The sequence below is a fragment of the Anolis sagrei genome, chromosome 3 (genome assembly GCF_037176765.1).
Source record: "Anolis sagrei isolate rAnoSag1 chromosome 3, rAnoSag1.mat, whole genome shotgun sequence".
Taxonomy (NCBI): domain Eukaryota; kingdom Metazoa; phylum Chordata; class Lepidosauria; order Squamata; family Dactyloidae; genus Anolis; species Anolis sagrei.
In genome coordinates, this window is record NC_090023.1 from 4,376,495 (window position 1) to 4,392,201 (window position 15,707).

Genomic DNA, 15,707 nt, shown 5'->3' on the forward strand with positions numbered 1-15,707 from the left:
TGGCCGAATCACTGGGCTGTACGTTTTCCGGGCTGTCTGGCATTCTTAGGTGAGACGCAGACAAATCGTCAGGAGAGAATACTTCTGGAACATGGCCAGACAGCCTGGAAAACTACAGCAACCCAATTATTATGATTATTTATTATTATTTTTATTATTCCCAAGTCCTGCTCCTCCTGAAGTTTTGGACTTCAATTCCCAGAAGCCTCAGCTGCTTCGCCTAATAGGCAGGGATTGTGGGAGATGAAGTCCAAAACACCTGGAAGAGCAGAACTTGGGGGTCTGTTCTTTTTAAAGGGATGAATGGCAAATATCTGCATTTAAAATAATAATAAAATAAATAAATATAATAATTGCAAATATCTGATTTTTTAAAAAGAGTTGCATGAAATAATACAGCGCTTTACTAATAATATAACATAATATATTATATATACATATATTTATAATATTATAATATAATACAATATAACACTACTAATAATACAATATTATAATTCTATATATTATATTACATGCAATATTACTAATATTAATATAACAATTGCAAATATCTGATTTTGTAAAAGTTGCATGAAATAATATAGTGCTTTTCTAATAACATATTATATATACATATAACATTTATAATATAATAATTGCAAATATCTGATTTTTAAAGAGTTGCATGAAATAATATAGTAGTTTACTAATAATATAATATATTGTATATACATATATTTATAATATTATAATGTAATAAAATATAATACTACTAATAATACAATATAATTATAATTATACATTATATTACATGTAATATTACTAATAATACTACAATAGTAATATATAATACTTATTACATAATATAATACAATATAATATATATATAATATAGTATAATGTATATACATATAATATTTATAATATAATGTAATACAATATAATACTAATAATACAATATTATAATTCTATATATTACATATAATATTACGAATAATATTACATTAGTAATATATAATACTTTTTATACAATATAATAATATAATATATATTATAATATATAATATTGCAATATTACAATATAGTAATATATAATACAGATATTGTACTATGTAAATAATTTAATATATTGTAGATATATATATATATTGTATTGTACATATATATATATATATATTGTACATATTGTATATATATATCTTGGGGTGAGAAGGGCGGCATTTAAATGTCGTAAACAAATAAATAAAATATTTACAAATATATTGTGTGTATATATATATATATTGTATATATATGTATGTATATATATATATATATATATATTGTACATATTGTATATATATCTTGGGGTGAGAAGGGCGGCATTTAAATGTCATAAACAAATAAATAAAATATTTACAAATATATATATATATATATTGTATATATATGTGTATATATATTGTACATGTGTATATATATTGTACATATTGTATATATATCTTGGAGTGAGAAGGGCGGCATTTAAATGTCGTAAACAAATAAATAAAATATTTCCAAATATATTGTGTATATATATATATATTGTGTATATATGTGTACAATATATATATATATATTTATATGTTGTTGTTCATTCGTTCAGTCGTCTCCGACTCTTCGTGACCTCATGGACCAGCCCACGCCAGAGCTCCCTGTCAGCCGTTACCACCCCCAGCTCCCTCAAGGTCAGTCCAGTCACTTCAAGGATGCCATCCATCCATCTTGCCCTTGGTCGGCCCCTCTTCCTTTTGCCTTCCACTTTCCCCAGCATAATTGTCTTCTCTAGGCTTTCCTGTCTCCTCATGATGTGGCCAAAGTACTTCAACTTTGTTTCTAGTATCTTTCCCTCCAGTGAGCAGTCGGGCTTTATTTCCTGGAGGATGGACTGGTTGGATCTTCTCGCAGTCCAAGGCACTCTCAGCACTTTCCTCCAACACCACAGCTCAAAAGCATCGATCTTCCTTCGCTCAACCTTCCCTAAGATCCAGCTCTCACATCCGTAGGTTACTACAGGGAATACCATGGCTTTGACTATGCGGATCTTTGTTGCCAGTCTGATGTCTCTACTCTTTACTATTTTATCGAGACTGGACCTTGCTCTCCTCCCAAGAAGGAAGCGTCTTCTGATTTCCTGGCCACAGTCTGCATCTGCAGTAATCTTTGCGCCTAGAAATACAAAGTCTGTCACGGCCTCCACATTTTCTCCCTCTATTTTCCAGTTGTCAATCATTCTTGTTGCCATAATCTTGGTTTTTTTGACGTTTAGCTGCAACCCGGCTTTTGCGCTTTCTTCTTTCACCTTGATCAGAAGGCTCCTCAGCTCCTCCTCGCTTTCGGCCATCAGAGTGGTGTCATCTGCATATCTGAGGTTGTTAATGTTTCTTCCAGCCATTTTCACCCCAGCTTTGCATTCATCCAGCCCCGCACATCCTCGCATGATGTGTTCTGCATACAAGTTAAAGAGGTTGGGTGAGAGGATGCAGCCTTGCCATACGCCTTTCCCAATCTTGAACCAGTCTGTTCCTCCGTGGTCAGTTCTGACTGTTGCTACTTGGTCCTTGTACAGATTCCTCAGGAGAGAGGGAAGGGGGCTTGGGGTGCCCATCCCACCAAGAACTTGCCATAAAATAATATATATATATATATCTGGGAGTGTAATATATATTATAATATATAACAATATTACAACATGGTAACATATAATACAGATATTGTACTGTGTAAATAATTTAATATATATATATATATTTAATATTATATATATATATAAAATAATATATATATATCTTGGGGTGAGAAAGGTGGCGTTTAAATGTCGTAAACAAATAAATAAAATATTTTCAAACGAAATGGGGAAAAAAATTCTAAAATTCTCTCCAATTTAGCATCTCAATTTGTTTTTGGTCCTCACCGGGATTCGAACTCGCAACCTTCAGAGCAGCCTTTTACTTCCCTCTTCGTTGTGACGCATGCGCGCGACGCAGCCCCGCCTCACCGCCCAGGAGGGAAAAAAGGCCTGTTTTGAACCCACCCAGGACTCCAACTCCCATGAACCCTTTCGGCTGGCGTGCGTGCGTACTCGACGTACGCAAGCTCCCCCTCATAGCGGCCATCTTGGTTTCCCAGGTGACGGGCTGAGGGCCCAGTGAGGCCTAACTGCCGGCGCCGACCACCACCGCCATGCTGGCTTGCCTGATGAGCAGGCCGCTGCCGCCGGGCTTCGCGCGGCTTGTCGGGGCGACGGCGCGGAGGCGGAGGTGCCCGCCGCTCCTTCGCGGAGCCTCGGCGCGGGAGGCGGAGGAATGGACGGACGCCGCTTCGGTGGCTTCGTGGAGAACGGGCCGGGAGGAGGCGCAGTACCCGGACCCGGCCGCTAGGGCGCGCCGCTACGAGCATGCGCACTCCCTCACTTTGGAGGAGCAGCAGCAGCAATATCCTTTGGCCGCCAAGGCTAGTCGCTTTGAGCATGCGCAGTCGCTCACTTTGGAGGAGCAGCAGCAGCAATATCCTTTGGCCGCCAAGGCTAGTCGCTTTGAGCATGCGCAGTCGTTCACTTTGGAGGAGCAGCAGCAGCAATATCCTTTGGCCGCCAAGGCCAGTCGTTTTGAGCATGCGCACTCCCTCACTTTGGAGGAGCAGCAGCAGCAATATCCTTTGGCTGCCAAAGCCAGTCGTTTTGAGCATGCGCAGTTGTTCACCCAAGAGGAGCAACAACAACAATGTCCTCCTTTGGTTGTCAGGGCTCTTGGAGAGAGCCAGGAGGCGCTCCACTTGGGCTTGCAAGGGCTGCAGCTGGCCAGCCGGGGCGGCAAAGCTTCCAGTGGAGTGGCCACTCTGGGCAAGAGGTTGGCCACCGAAGGAGGGTGGCTTCCCAAGCTGCCCTGCTCGGAAGAGGAGTCCGCCAAGGGCCACCCTCACCAGCACCACCGGCACCCCGGGCGCCACCACCATGCCCATCACCACCCGGGCTTGCCCAAGGAGCCCAGCCGGCTGCGCTTGTGGCCCAACCCCGAGCACGCCGGGAGGCACCGCGGACGGGAGAACCGGGGCCGCCGGGCCAGGATGCCCGCTTTCACCGCTACAGCGGCCGCCGCGGCTGCGGCAGGAGTGGCCCTCTGCTACAGCAAGGGCCACGTCTCCAAAGGTGAAGAAAAAAAAGGTCTTGCAATGGAGTAAAGGCCATCCCCAAGTTACAAACAACTTGTAGTTCAGTGGTTCTCAACCCTCCTAATGCCGTGACCCCTTAATGCAGTCCCTCATGTTGTGGTGACCCTCAACCATAATATTGTTTTCGTTACTACTTCATAACAGTCATTTTACTACTGTTATAAATCATAATGTAAATATCTATTATGCAGGATGCATTTTCATTCACTGGACCAAACTGGGCACAAATACCCAATACACCCAAATGTGAATGCCAGTGGGGTTGGGGGAGGATTGATTTTGTAATTTGGGAGTTGTAGTTGCTGGGATTTATAGTTCACTTCTAATCAAAGAGCATTCTGAACTTCACCAGTGATGGATTTGAACCAAACTTGGCTCCCATGACCAATGGAAAACACTGGAAGGGTTTGATGGGCATTGACCTTGAGTTTGGGAATTGTAGTTCACCTATATCCAGAGAGCACTGTGGACTCATGCAATGGTGGATCTGGGCCAAACTTGGCACGAATACTCAATATGCCCAAATGTGAACACTGGTGGAGTTTGGGGAAAATAGACCTTGACTTTTGGGAGTTGTAGTTGCTGGGATTTATAGTTCATTACAATCAAAGAACATTCTGAACTCCACCAACGATAGAATTTGGCTCAAACTTCCCACATGGAATCCCCATGACCATCAGAAAATACTGTGTTTTCTGATGGTCTTTGGCAACCCCTCTGACACCCCCTTGTGACCCCCTCAGGGGTCCCGACCCCCAGGTTGAGGAACACTGTCCTAGTTAGGTGCAAAGTGAGACAACAGAAAGTGCGGAGTGGAAGCTCCTTTCTTGGAACTTTTTAAACCACACATGGGCCAACTTTGGCCCTCCTTCCAGGTGTTTTGGACTCCAACTCCCTCAATTTCTAATAATAATAATAATAATAATAATAACACCTTATTTATATTCCGAAGAGGACTCAGGGTGGATCACACTACACATACACGACAAACATTCAATGCCGCTTTGTATATTTATTATTTATTTATTTCAGTTACTTATACCCCACCCTTCTCACCCCCGAGGGGGGACTCAGGGCGGCTTACAAAGGAAGGCACAATTCGATGCCTATGTCAAAAATACATACATACATAAAAGCGATTAAACAGTTAACAGGTTAAAAACATCAGTACATAACACAATAGTAAACAATCTCATGCTCAGTGTTCAGAGTTCCATAAATCTATTCTGTTCCGTCAATTCCTGCCCATCATCAATGTCTTTCCTTTAGCTGCCAGAATGTCCAAAAGCCTGGTCCCACATCCAGGTCTTCAATTTTTTTCTGAATGACAAAAGGGAAGTCGCTGATCTAATCTCCCCGGGGAGTGAGTTCCACAGGTGAGGGGCCACTACCGAGAAGGCCCTGCTCCTCGTCCCCGTCGGCCTCACTTGTGATAGAGGCGGGGTCGAGAGCAGGGCCTCCCCAGAAGATCTTAGACTCCAAGATGGGACGTAGAGGGAGATCCGTTCAGAGAGATACACTGGGCCGGAACCATATAGGGTTTTGTAGGTCAAAACCAGCACTTTGAATTGTGCTCGGAATTGGATTGGCAGCCAAGGAGCCCAGCCAAGGAGTCATTCTGTTCTGCCTGTCTGTGTATTGTCTGTGTATAGACAATATACAGACAGGCAGAACAGAATGAGGTGCCATGGAAGGTTGGGCTCGAGTCCACAGGGTGCTGTTGCTCTTTCCTCTATGACGAAGAGCCAGCAGGACTTCCTCGTTCCTTTTGGTCGCCCAGCATTCTCTGATCTTCCTTTTTTATGGCGTTGTAAAACACCTCCCCCGCTTTTTTAGCAGTACCTCATTTCTCTAATCACAGCTAAACCTGTTTTCGAATTGCTTAGGTAAACAATGAGCTAGGCTGACAGTTGGCAGCTCACGCCAACCCAGGGATTCGAACTTGCAACCTTTTGCTTGCTAGATCTTGTAATTGCTGATGATTTACCAGCTGTGCTAAACCTCACTTGTTCGTAGCTTGGGAATGGCCTATTTATTATTTCGTATCAAAAGCGTGGCATAAATTAGTATAAAGCCAATAAAAATAGAAGGAGCGCAGGCTTAATATAATAAAGTTATCATTATTAGATCAATAGGTACTGCTCTGGAGGGAAGGTAATGGCGCTCCATGCAATCATGCTGGCCACATGACCTTGGAGGTGTCTACGGACAACACCAGCTCTTCGGCTTAGAAATGGAGATGAGCACCACTCCCCAGAGTCGGACACGACTGGACTTAATGTCAGGGGACAACCTTTACCTTTAAAGGTAAAGGTCTCAATTTTGCAGGGCTTTTGTCCTCTTTTTGTAGGACGGCATGGGCCAACTTCGGCCCTCCCTCTAGGTGTTTTGGACTTCCACAATTCCTAATTGTGGGAATTGATGTCCAAAACACTTGGAGGAGCGTCAAAAGTTGTACTAAACTTGTATGATGCAGTTCCCACTTGGCCACCAGAAGGTGGGGAGCTTGAACCATGTATTTCTGAAACAACCTCCATTTTTCTTCCACTTCAGGAGTGGATTGTTGGGAGTTTTGGGAGTCTATTTTGTTTTTATTTCTATTTTGTTTGCTTCCTCTTGTTGTCTTTCCAAGAAGGTCCAGCTCTGCCCTGAATGAAGTAGATGTATCCACACTGAAGCTTATAATGAGGGCAGTTTGACTCCATGGTTTAATGGTAGAGCTATAGTTTTATAGTATTTAGCACCATAGAGTGGTTCTGCATCCCCAAACTTCAACTCCCAGTATTTCCTAGCACTGAGCCCTTAAAGTGGTATCAGACTGCATTCATTCTATGCACCCAGGGACTTGAAAAGGCATTCACTCCTGCAGGAAGGTATTGCAATGCTGCCTGTCTTACACATTGCTTGCTGACTTGGATATTTTTAAAGCAGAGGCTGGATGGCCATCTGTCAGGAGGGATTGGATAGTGTTTTCCTTTAACGCAGAAGGGGGTTGAAATGGAGGGCTTTTGGGGTCTCTTCCAACTCTTAAGATAGAATAGTATTCACCATGTCCCCCCAACTGGAGATTTAGAGGATAGCCAATAACAATAATAATAATAATAATAGTAATAATAACAACAATAGTTATCTTGTTTGCTGTGTAGCAATCTTGTTGTGTATCCAATAATAATAATATCTGCCTATAGATTCGTTAATTGTATTCTGGAGATGTAGGGTATAGCCAATAACTGGAGATGTAGGGTATAGCCAATAACACCAACAACATTGATCTTGTTTGCTGTGTAGCGATCTTGTTGTGTATCCAATAATAATAATAATAATAATAATAATAATAATAATAATAATATATGCCTATGGATCATTTAATTCTATTCTATTTACTATGTCCTCCCAACTGGAGATTTAACAACAACAACTGGAGATTTAACAATAACAACAACAACACCATTGATCTTGTTTGTGGTTTAGCAATCTTGTTGTGTATCCAATAATAATAATAATATCTGCCTATAGATTCTTTAATTCTATTCTATTCACCATGTCCCCCCAAATTGACATTTAGGGTATAGCCAGTTACAGCATCATCATCATCATCAACAACAACAACAACAACAGTGATATTGTTTGCTGTGTAGCATTCTTGTTGTGTATCCAATAATAATAATATCTGCCTATGGATTCTTTAATTCCATTCTATTCACCATGTCCCCCCAACTGGAGATTTATGGTATAGCCAATTACAGCAACAACAACAACAGTGACCTTGTTTGCTGTTTAGCAATCTTGTTGTGTATTTAATAATAATAATAATATCTGCCTATGGATTCTTTAATTTCTATTCACCTTGTCCCTCCAACTGGAGATTTAGGGTATAGCCAATAACAACAACAACAAGAACAGTAGTCTTGTTTGCTGTGTAGCAATCTTGTTGTGTATCCAATAATAATAATAATAATAATAATAATAATAATAATATATGCCTATGGATTCTTTAATTCTATTCTATTCACTATGTCTCCCAAATTGGAGATTTAGGGTATAGCCAATAACAATAACAACATTGATCTTAAGTTTGCTGTGTAGCAATCTTTTTGTGTATCCAATAATAATAATAATAATAATAATAATAATATCTGCCTATGAATTTTTTAATTCTATTCTATTCACCATGTCCCCCAACTGGACATTTAGGGTATAGTCAATAACAACAACAACAACAACAACAGTGATCTTTGTATTGTCGAAGGCTTTCATGGCTGGAATCACTAGGTTCTTGTGGGTTTTTTTGGGCTATAGAGCCATGTTCTAGAGGCATTCTCTCCTGACGTTTCGCCTGCATCTATGGCAAGCATCCTCGGAGGTAGTGAGGTCTGTTGGAATTAGGACAATGGGTTTATATATCTGTGGAATGGCTGGGGTGGGGCAAGGAGCTCTTCCCTGCTGCAGTTAGGTGTGAATGTTTCAGCTGATCACCTTCATTAGCATTTGAAGGCCTGCCTGAGCCTGGGAAAATCTCTTGCTGGGAGGTGATAATCTGTGCCTGGTTGTTTCCTCTCTGTTGTTTTGCTGTTGTAATTTTAGAGTTTTTTAATACTGGTAGCCAGATTTTGTTCATTTTCATGGTCTCTTCCTTTCTGTTGAAATTGTCCACATGCTTGTGGATTTCAATGGCTTTTTGCTGCCCAGAGGAATCCACCCAGAGGAAAAGTGTTCCTGCCAGACATCAAGGGAACCACTGACCGCAGAGGGAAACTGATGAGGAAACACAACATACAAACAATCTACAAACCCACCAAGAAAATCCAACAAATGCTACGTTCAGCAAAGGACAAGAGGGATCCTCTCACCTCTGCAGGAGTCTACCATTGTATACCATGCAGCTGTGGACAAGTCTACAAAGGGACCACCAAATGCAGCGCCCAAACACGCATCAAGGAACATGAAAGGCACTGCAGACTACTTCAACCAGAGAAGTCAGACATAGAAGAGCACCTGATGAACCAGCCTGGACACAGCATATTATTTGAGAACACAGAAATGCTGGACCACAACCACAACCACCATGTCAGACTACACAGAGAAGCCATTGAAATCCACAAGCATGTGGACAATTTCAACAGAAAGGAAGAGACCATGAAAATGAACAAAATCTGGCTACCAGTATTAAAAAAACTCAAAAATTACAACAGTAAAACAACAGAGAGGAAACAACCAGGCACAGATTAACACCTCCCAGCAAGAGATTTTCCCAGGCTCAGCCAGGCCTTCAAATGCTAATGAAGGTGATCAGTTGAAACATTCACACCTAGCTCCAACAGACAAGAGTCCTTTGTCCCACCCTGGTCATGCCACAGATATATAAACCCTTTTCCCTAGTTTCAACAGACCTCACTACCTCTGAGGATGCTTGCCATAGATGCAGGCGAAACGTCAGGAGAAATGCCTCTAGAACATGGCTCTATAGCCCGAAAAAACCCACAAGAACCTAACAGTGATCTTGTTTGCTGTGTAGCAATCCTCTTGTGTATCCAATAATAATAATATCTGCCTATGGATTCTTTAATTCTTTTCTATTCACCATGTCCCCCCCCCCCCCAACCGGAGTTTTAGGGTATAGCCAATAACAACAGCAACAACGATCTTGTTTGCTGTGTAGCAATCTTGTTGTGTATCCAATAATAATAATAATAATAATAATAATAATAATAATAATAAAATCTGCCTATGGATTCTTTAATTCTATTCCATTCACCATGTCCCCCCCAACTGGAGATTTAGGGTATAGCCAACAACAACAACAACAGTGATCTTGTTTGCTGTGTAGCAATCTTGTTATGTATCCAATAATAATAATATCTGCTTATGCATTCTTTAATTCTATTCTATTCATCATGTTAGCTCCAGCTCCTCATGCGGGGGACATGAGAGAAGCCTCCCACAAGGATGATAAAACATCATAAATCATCCGGGCGTCCCCTGGGCAACGTCCTTGCAGACGGCCAATTCTCTCACACCAGAAGCGACTTGCAGTTTCTCAGGTCGCTCCTGACACGACCAAAAAAAAGTCCCCCTAACTGGAGATATAGGGTATATCCAATAACAACAACAACAATAGTGATCTTGTTTGCTGTGTTGCAATCTTGTTGTGTATCCAATAATAATAATAATAATAATAATAATAATAATAATAATAATATCTGCCTATGGATTGTGGTAGGAAGAAAAAGACTCAAATACAGCAACAGATGGATGCACAACACTGCTAAAGACATGAATACAATTACATAATCAGTTAAACCGAGCATAAAAATAAAAAAAGCATATCTATTAAAACAATCCATTTTAAAACTCATGTGATTAAGCCTGCAGGAAGAGATTGCTCTTTGATGCTCTTTTAAACTCAAGCTATTTATTCAGCTATTGCATTGAATGTATTCTGGCCAGCCAGTCCCCACAGTTTGGGCACAGCTGAGGAAACAGGCTGCTGGTTGGTTGTGCCTCTGACCAGAAAAAACATCCTCCAGAAGGCCCAAATCTATGGTGGACATTAGAGTAGGGAAGAGGCATTGGAGAGCAGGTATACGCAGTCCCTAAGTGATGAACAAGAGAAGTTATGTAGGGTTGTTCTTAAGTTGAATTTGTATGTAACTTGGAACAGGTGCATTTTAAGTGTAATTCCAGCCATATGTAAAAAGTAAAGGTTTCCCCTGACATTAAGTCTAGCCATGTCCGACTCTGGAGAGCTGGCGTTCTCCATAGATGCCTCCAAGGTCGTGTGGCCAGCATGATTGCATGGAGCACCATTACATTCCTGCAGAAGCCGTACCTACTGATCTACTCACATTTGCATGTTTCCCCCGACATTAAGTCTAGACGTGTCCAACTCGGGAAGATAGTGCTCATCTACATTTCTAAGCTGAAGAGCCGGCGTTCTCCATAGACGCCTCCAAGGTCATGTGAACAGCATGACTGCATGAACTGTTACCTTCCCACAGAAGCTGTATCTATTGATCTACTCACATTTGCATGTTTTTGAACTGCTAGGTTGGTAGAAGCTGGGACTAAAATAAAATTAAAAGAAACAATGCTTTGGCTTGTTGTGGATCTAAGAATCAGTGAGAAAATGGAAACCAATTTCCCTCCAGTAGGATAGATTTCTCTCACTCTCAGCCCCGTTCTTAACTAGGAGTTGTTTGTAAGTCAGATGTTTGTAACTTGGGACAGCTTGTCTTTGGGACTGGGGTTGCGAGCCCAGTCCTTGCTTTGATATTATGGCGCATCATGCCAGGCTTCTTATTCACAGACACCTCTCCCTTTGGTCTTTTGCAGAAGACTCCCTGCTTGAAGCTGCCCGGATCAACAACATCTCAGAGGTAGACAGGTGAGCCTTCCTTTTGGTGTTCCATCCAAGCCATATTTGGCCCTGTGAGATCGCTCTCTTTCGCTTTCTTTATTGACTGGTGGCGCAGCAGGTTAAACCGCTGAGCTGCTAAACTTGCTGACCGAAAGGTCGGTGGTCAAATCCAGGGAGCAGGATGAGCTCCCACTGTTAGCTCCAGCTTGATTTTGTCATTTGGGAGTTGTCGTTGCTGAGATTTATAGTTCACCTACAATCAAAGAGCATTCTGAACCCCACTAACGATGGAATTGAACCAAACTTGGCACACAGGACTCGCATGACCAACAGAAAATACTGGAAGGGTTTGGTGGGCATTGACCTTGAGGTTTGGAGTTGTAGTTCACCTACACCCAGAGAGCACGGTGGACTCAAACAATGATGGATCTGGACCAAACTTGGCATGAATACTCAGTATGCCCAAATGTGAACACTGGTGGAGTTTGGGGGAAATCGAATATTGACATTTGGGAGTTGTAGTTGCTGGGATTTATAGTTCACCTACAATCAAAGAGCATTCTGAACTCCAACAATGATGGAATTGAACCAAACTTGGCAGACAGGACGCCCATGACCAACAGAAAATACTGGAAGGGTTTGGTGGGCATTGAACTTGAGGTTTGGAGTTGTAGTTCACCTACACCCAGAGAGCACGGTGGACTCAAACAATGATGGATCTGGACCAAACTTGACATGAATACTCAGTATGCCCAAATGTGAACAGTGGTGGAGTTCACATTTTGAAGGTCCAGGGTGGGAGAAAGAAATCTTAACTGTTGGAGGTAGGTGCGTGACCACATCTCTGTGTACGGACCCACACAATCTCTTCGTTCATCTGGAGAGGCCCTGCTCACGATCCCACCGGCATCCCAAGTGCGATTGGTGGGGACGAGGGATAGGGCTTTCTCGGTGATGGCCCCTCGACTCTGGAACTCTCTCCCTAAGGACATCAGGCAGGCCCCGTTGCTAGCAATCTTTAGGAGGAGCTTGAAAACGTGGTTGTTCCGCTTTCCAGAATAAGGAAACTCCTAGCATTATGTCTCAATGCACTTTATCAGAGATCCAGGATATCTGCATGCCCATCCCCCTCCAAACACCTCACCTGGTCATGCCCAGCACTTTTAAATTTTAATTATTATATTTGGCCCTGTCATTGTTTTTAATTGCGTCATTGGGTGTTGTTAATGTTATTGCCTTGTTTTTGAGTTACTTTGTTGTTTGTAGTTGCTGCTGTTTTTATTATTGTATTTGGGCTTGGCCTCTTGTAAGCCGCACCGAGTCCTTCAGGAGATGGTAGCGGGGTACAAATAAAGGTTTATTATTATTATTATTATTATTATTATTAGGTGTGAGTATTTCAACTGACCACCTTGGTTAGCATTTGATGGCCTGGCAGTTTTTTGGTGTGGCTCGTTAGTACCTGGAGGAATCTTTTGTTGAGAGGTGATTAGCTGTCCCTGATTATTTCTTGTCTGGAGTTCCCCTGTGTTGGAGTTTTGTTCTTTATTTACTGTTATAATTTTAGAGTTTTTTAAAATACTAGTAGCCAGATTTTGTTCATTTTCATTTTGAGAGTGCCTCTCATTTCATATGGGAAGCGCCATAAGCGCAATCTTTTGACTGGTGGCGCAGCGGGTTAAACCACTGAGCTGCTAAACTTGCTGACCGAAAGGTCGGTGGTCAAATCCAGGGAGAGGGGTGATAAATTATCCACATTTTGCGTGTCTGCAAAACTTAGTTTCTTTTCTAGAGCCATGGCTTCCATTCCTTTCTGGCAACAGGTTGGACTAGATGTGCTCCAGGGCTCTTTCCAGCCTTACAGTCCTGCAATTCTGAAATTTCCACAGTTTTGAGGCCTGGGGTTTGAAAAGCAAAGAGGCCAAACAACCCTTGTTTAGATAGGCTGTTCTCTGGAACCTGGCTCTGTGTGTGTAGTTTGAGAGACACCCCACCACTACCCCTGTGACCCCTTCTCTCAAGATTTGGAGCAGAAGGGGAGAGGATTGCCTTTTGCAAATGTTGCAAGAAGGGTGACAGTTCCCCTCACTGCTCCAGCTGTTGAACCACAGCCTGGACCAGATGCATGTTTAACCATCGACAGGATCCTTTGTTGGGGCCCAAAGTTCAAGTTTCCCCGTTTCCTCTTCCTCCACCTCCTGCCATTCGAAGGCCAGGCTTCTGCCTTGAGCACAAACTCAAACATGCCCTTTGGGGACAGAGGGGGGCCCTGGCTTTTAAGCCCAAGCGACCCGGAGCCACTCACCCAGAACCCATGGGATCTGAGGCCTGAATAGCAGCCCCATATGTCTCTAGGTGGAGTGGGGGGGGGGGGGGGGGTCCAGGAGGTGGGGAGGGGGCAGCGTGCCTTTGCAGAGACACTCGCTTCAACGGGAGATGCCCAAAGACAAGGGACAGATTGACGTCCTGTGCTTTCACTCAAAATGAGGACGGATGGGGTCTCTGGTTGCTTTTTTCCAAAAATGCCAAATATTTATTTACTTTATTATTTTTATCCCACCTTTCTCCCAATATCGGGAGAAAAGGCACCGACATGTCCCTTCCAGAGTCAGGGAATGTTTCCTCCATCCAGATCTGTCATTGTGCTATCAATATGTGGAACTAGGGCACAGACAATGTATTGTCAAAGGCTTTCATGGCCGGAATCACTGGGTTGTTGTAGGTTTTTCCGAGCTATATGACCATGTTCTAGAGGCATTCTCTCCTGACGTTTCTGTATATGTTTATATATATTTTTGTCTCTCCCTATATATATGTGTGTGTGTGTGTGTGTGTGTGGTTTTGTGCATGCGTTGTAATGTGTTTTTTGGCTTTTTAAGTCCCTTACGCTGTGTTTTTAGTGTTTTTATGAGTGATGGTCACTTATGGGCCTGATAAGTGTAGTGTGTCCAAATTTGGTGTCAATTCGTCCAGTGGTTTTTGAGATATGTTAATCCCACAAACGAACATTACATTTGTATTGTCGAAGGCTTTCATGGCCACTGGGTTGTTGTAGGTTTTTTCAGGCTATATGGCCATGGTCTAGAGGCATTCTCTCTTGACGTTTTGCCTGCATCTATGGCAAGCATCCTCAGAGGTAGTGACGTCTGTTGGAACTAGGAAAATGGGTTTATATATCTGTGGAATGACCAGGGTGGTCTTTGTCTGCTGGAGCTAGGTGTGAATGTTTCAACTGACCACCTTGATTAGCATTTGATGACCTGGCAGTGCTTTGGGCAATCTTTTGTTGAGAGGTGATTAGATGTGCCTGATTGTTTCCTCTCTGTTGTTTTGCTGTTTTAATTTTAGAGTTTTTTTTTTAATACTGGTAGCCAGATCGTGTTCGTTTTCATGGTTTCCTCCTTTCTGTTGAAATTGTCCACCTGCTTGTGGATTTCATTGGCTTCTCTGTGTAGTCTGACATGGTGGTTGTGAGAGTGGTCCAGCATTTCTGTGTTCTCAAGTAAGATGCTGTGTCCAGGTTGGCTCATCAGGTGCTCTGCTATGGCTGACTTCTCTGATTGAACTAGTCTGCAGTGCCTTCCATGTTCCTTGATGCGTGTCTGGGCAATGCTGCTGCATTTGGTGGTCCCTCTGGAGACTTCTTGTCCACAGTTGCATGGTATCCGGGAGACTCCTACAGAAGTGAGAGGATCCCTCTTGTCCTTTGCTGAATGGAGCATTGGTTGGATTTTCTTGGTGGGTCTGTAGATAGTTTGTATGTTGTGTTTCCTCATCAGCTTCCCTCTGGGGTCAGTGGTTCCCTTGATGTCTGGCAAGAACACTTTTCCTCTGGGTGGATCTTCATCTTTACTCTCGTGGCTTGTTCTCGGTGGTCTTGCCGCTCTTCTGATGTCTGAGGTGGAGTCTCCATTGGCCTGGAGAGCCCAGTTGAGGTGGTTCAGTTCCTCTTGAAGGAGGTGGGCTGCGCAGATTCTTTTTGCACGGTCTGCTAAGGCTTTAATGGGGCTTCTTTTTTGACTTGGGTGATGGTTGGACATCAGGACACAATCAATGGGTTGTTATAGGTTTTTTTGGGCTATACGGCCATGTTCTAGAGGCATTCTCTCCTGACGTTTTGCCTGCATCTATGGCAAGCATCCTCAGAGGCAGTGAAGTCTGTTGGAACTAGGACAATTGG

The 15,707-nt window shown here is 42.7% G+C and overlaps 1 protein-coding gene across 1 annotated transcript in view; it reads left to right on the plus strand.

The window, feature by feature from the left end:
* Window positions 1–3,090: 3,090 nt before the first annotated feature.
* The window catches only part of CLPB (ClpB family mitochondrial disaggregase), a 129,867-nt gene continuing 117,250 nt past the window's right edge, over window positions 3,091–15,707 (plus strand). Inside the window, exons 1-2 of the mRNA XM_067466428.1 lie at window positions 3,091–4,147; window positions 11,503–11,554. Coding sequence (XP_067322529.1) covers window positions 3,184–4,147; window positions 11,503–11,554 — 1,016 coding nt within the window. The 5' untranslated portion in view covers window positions 3,091–3,183. The remainder of the gene's footprint in view (window positions 4,148–11,502; window positions 11,555–15,707) is intronic.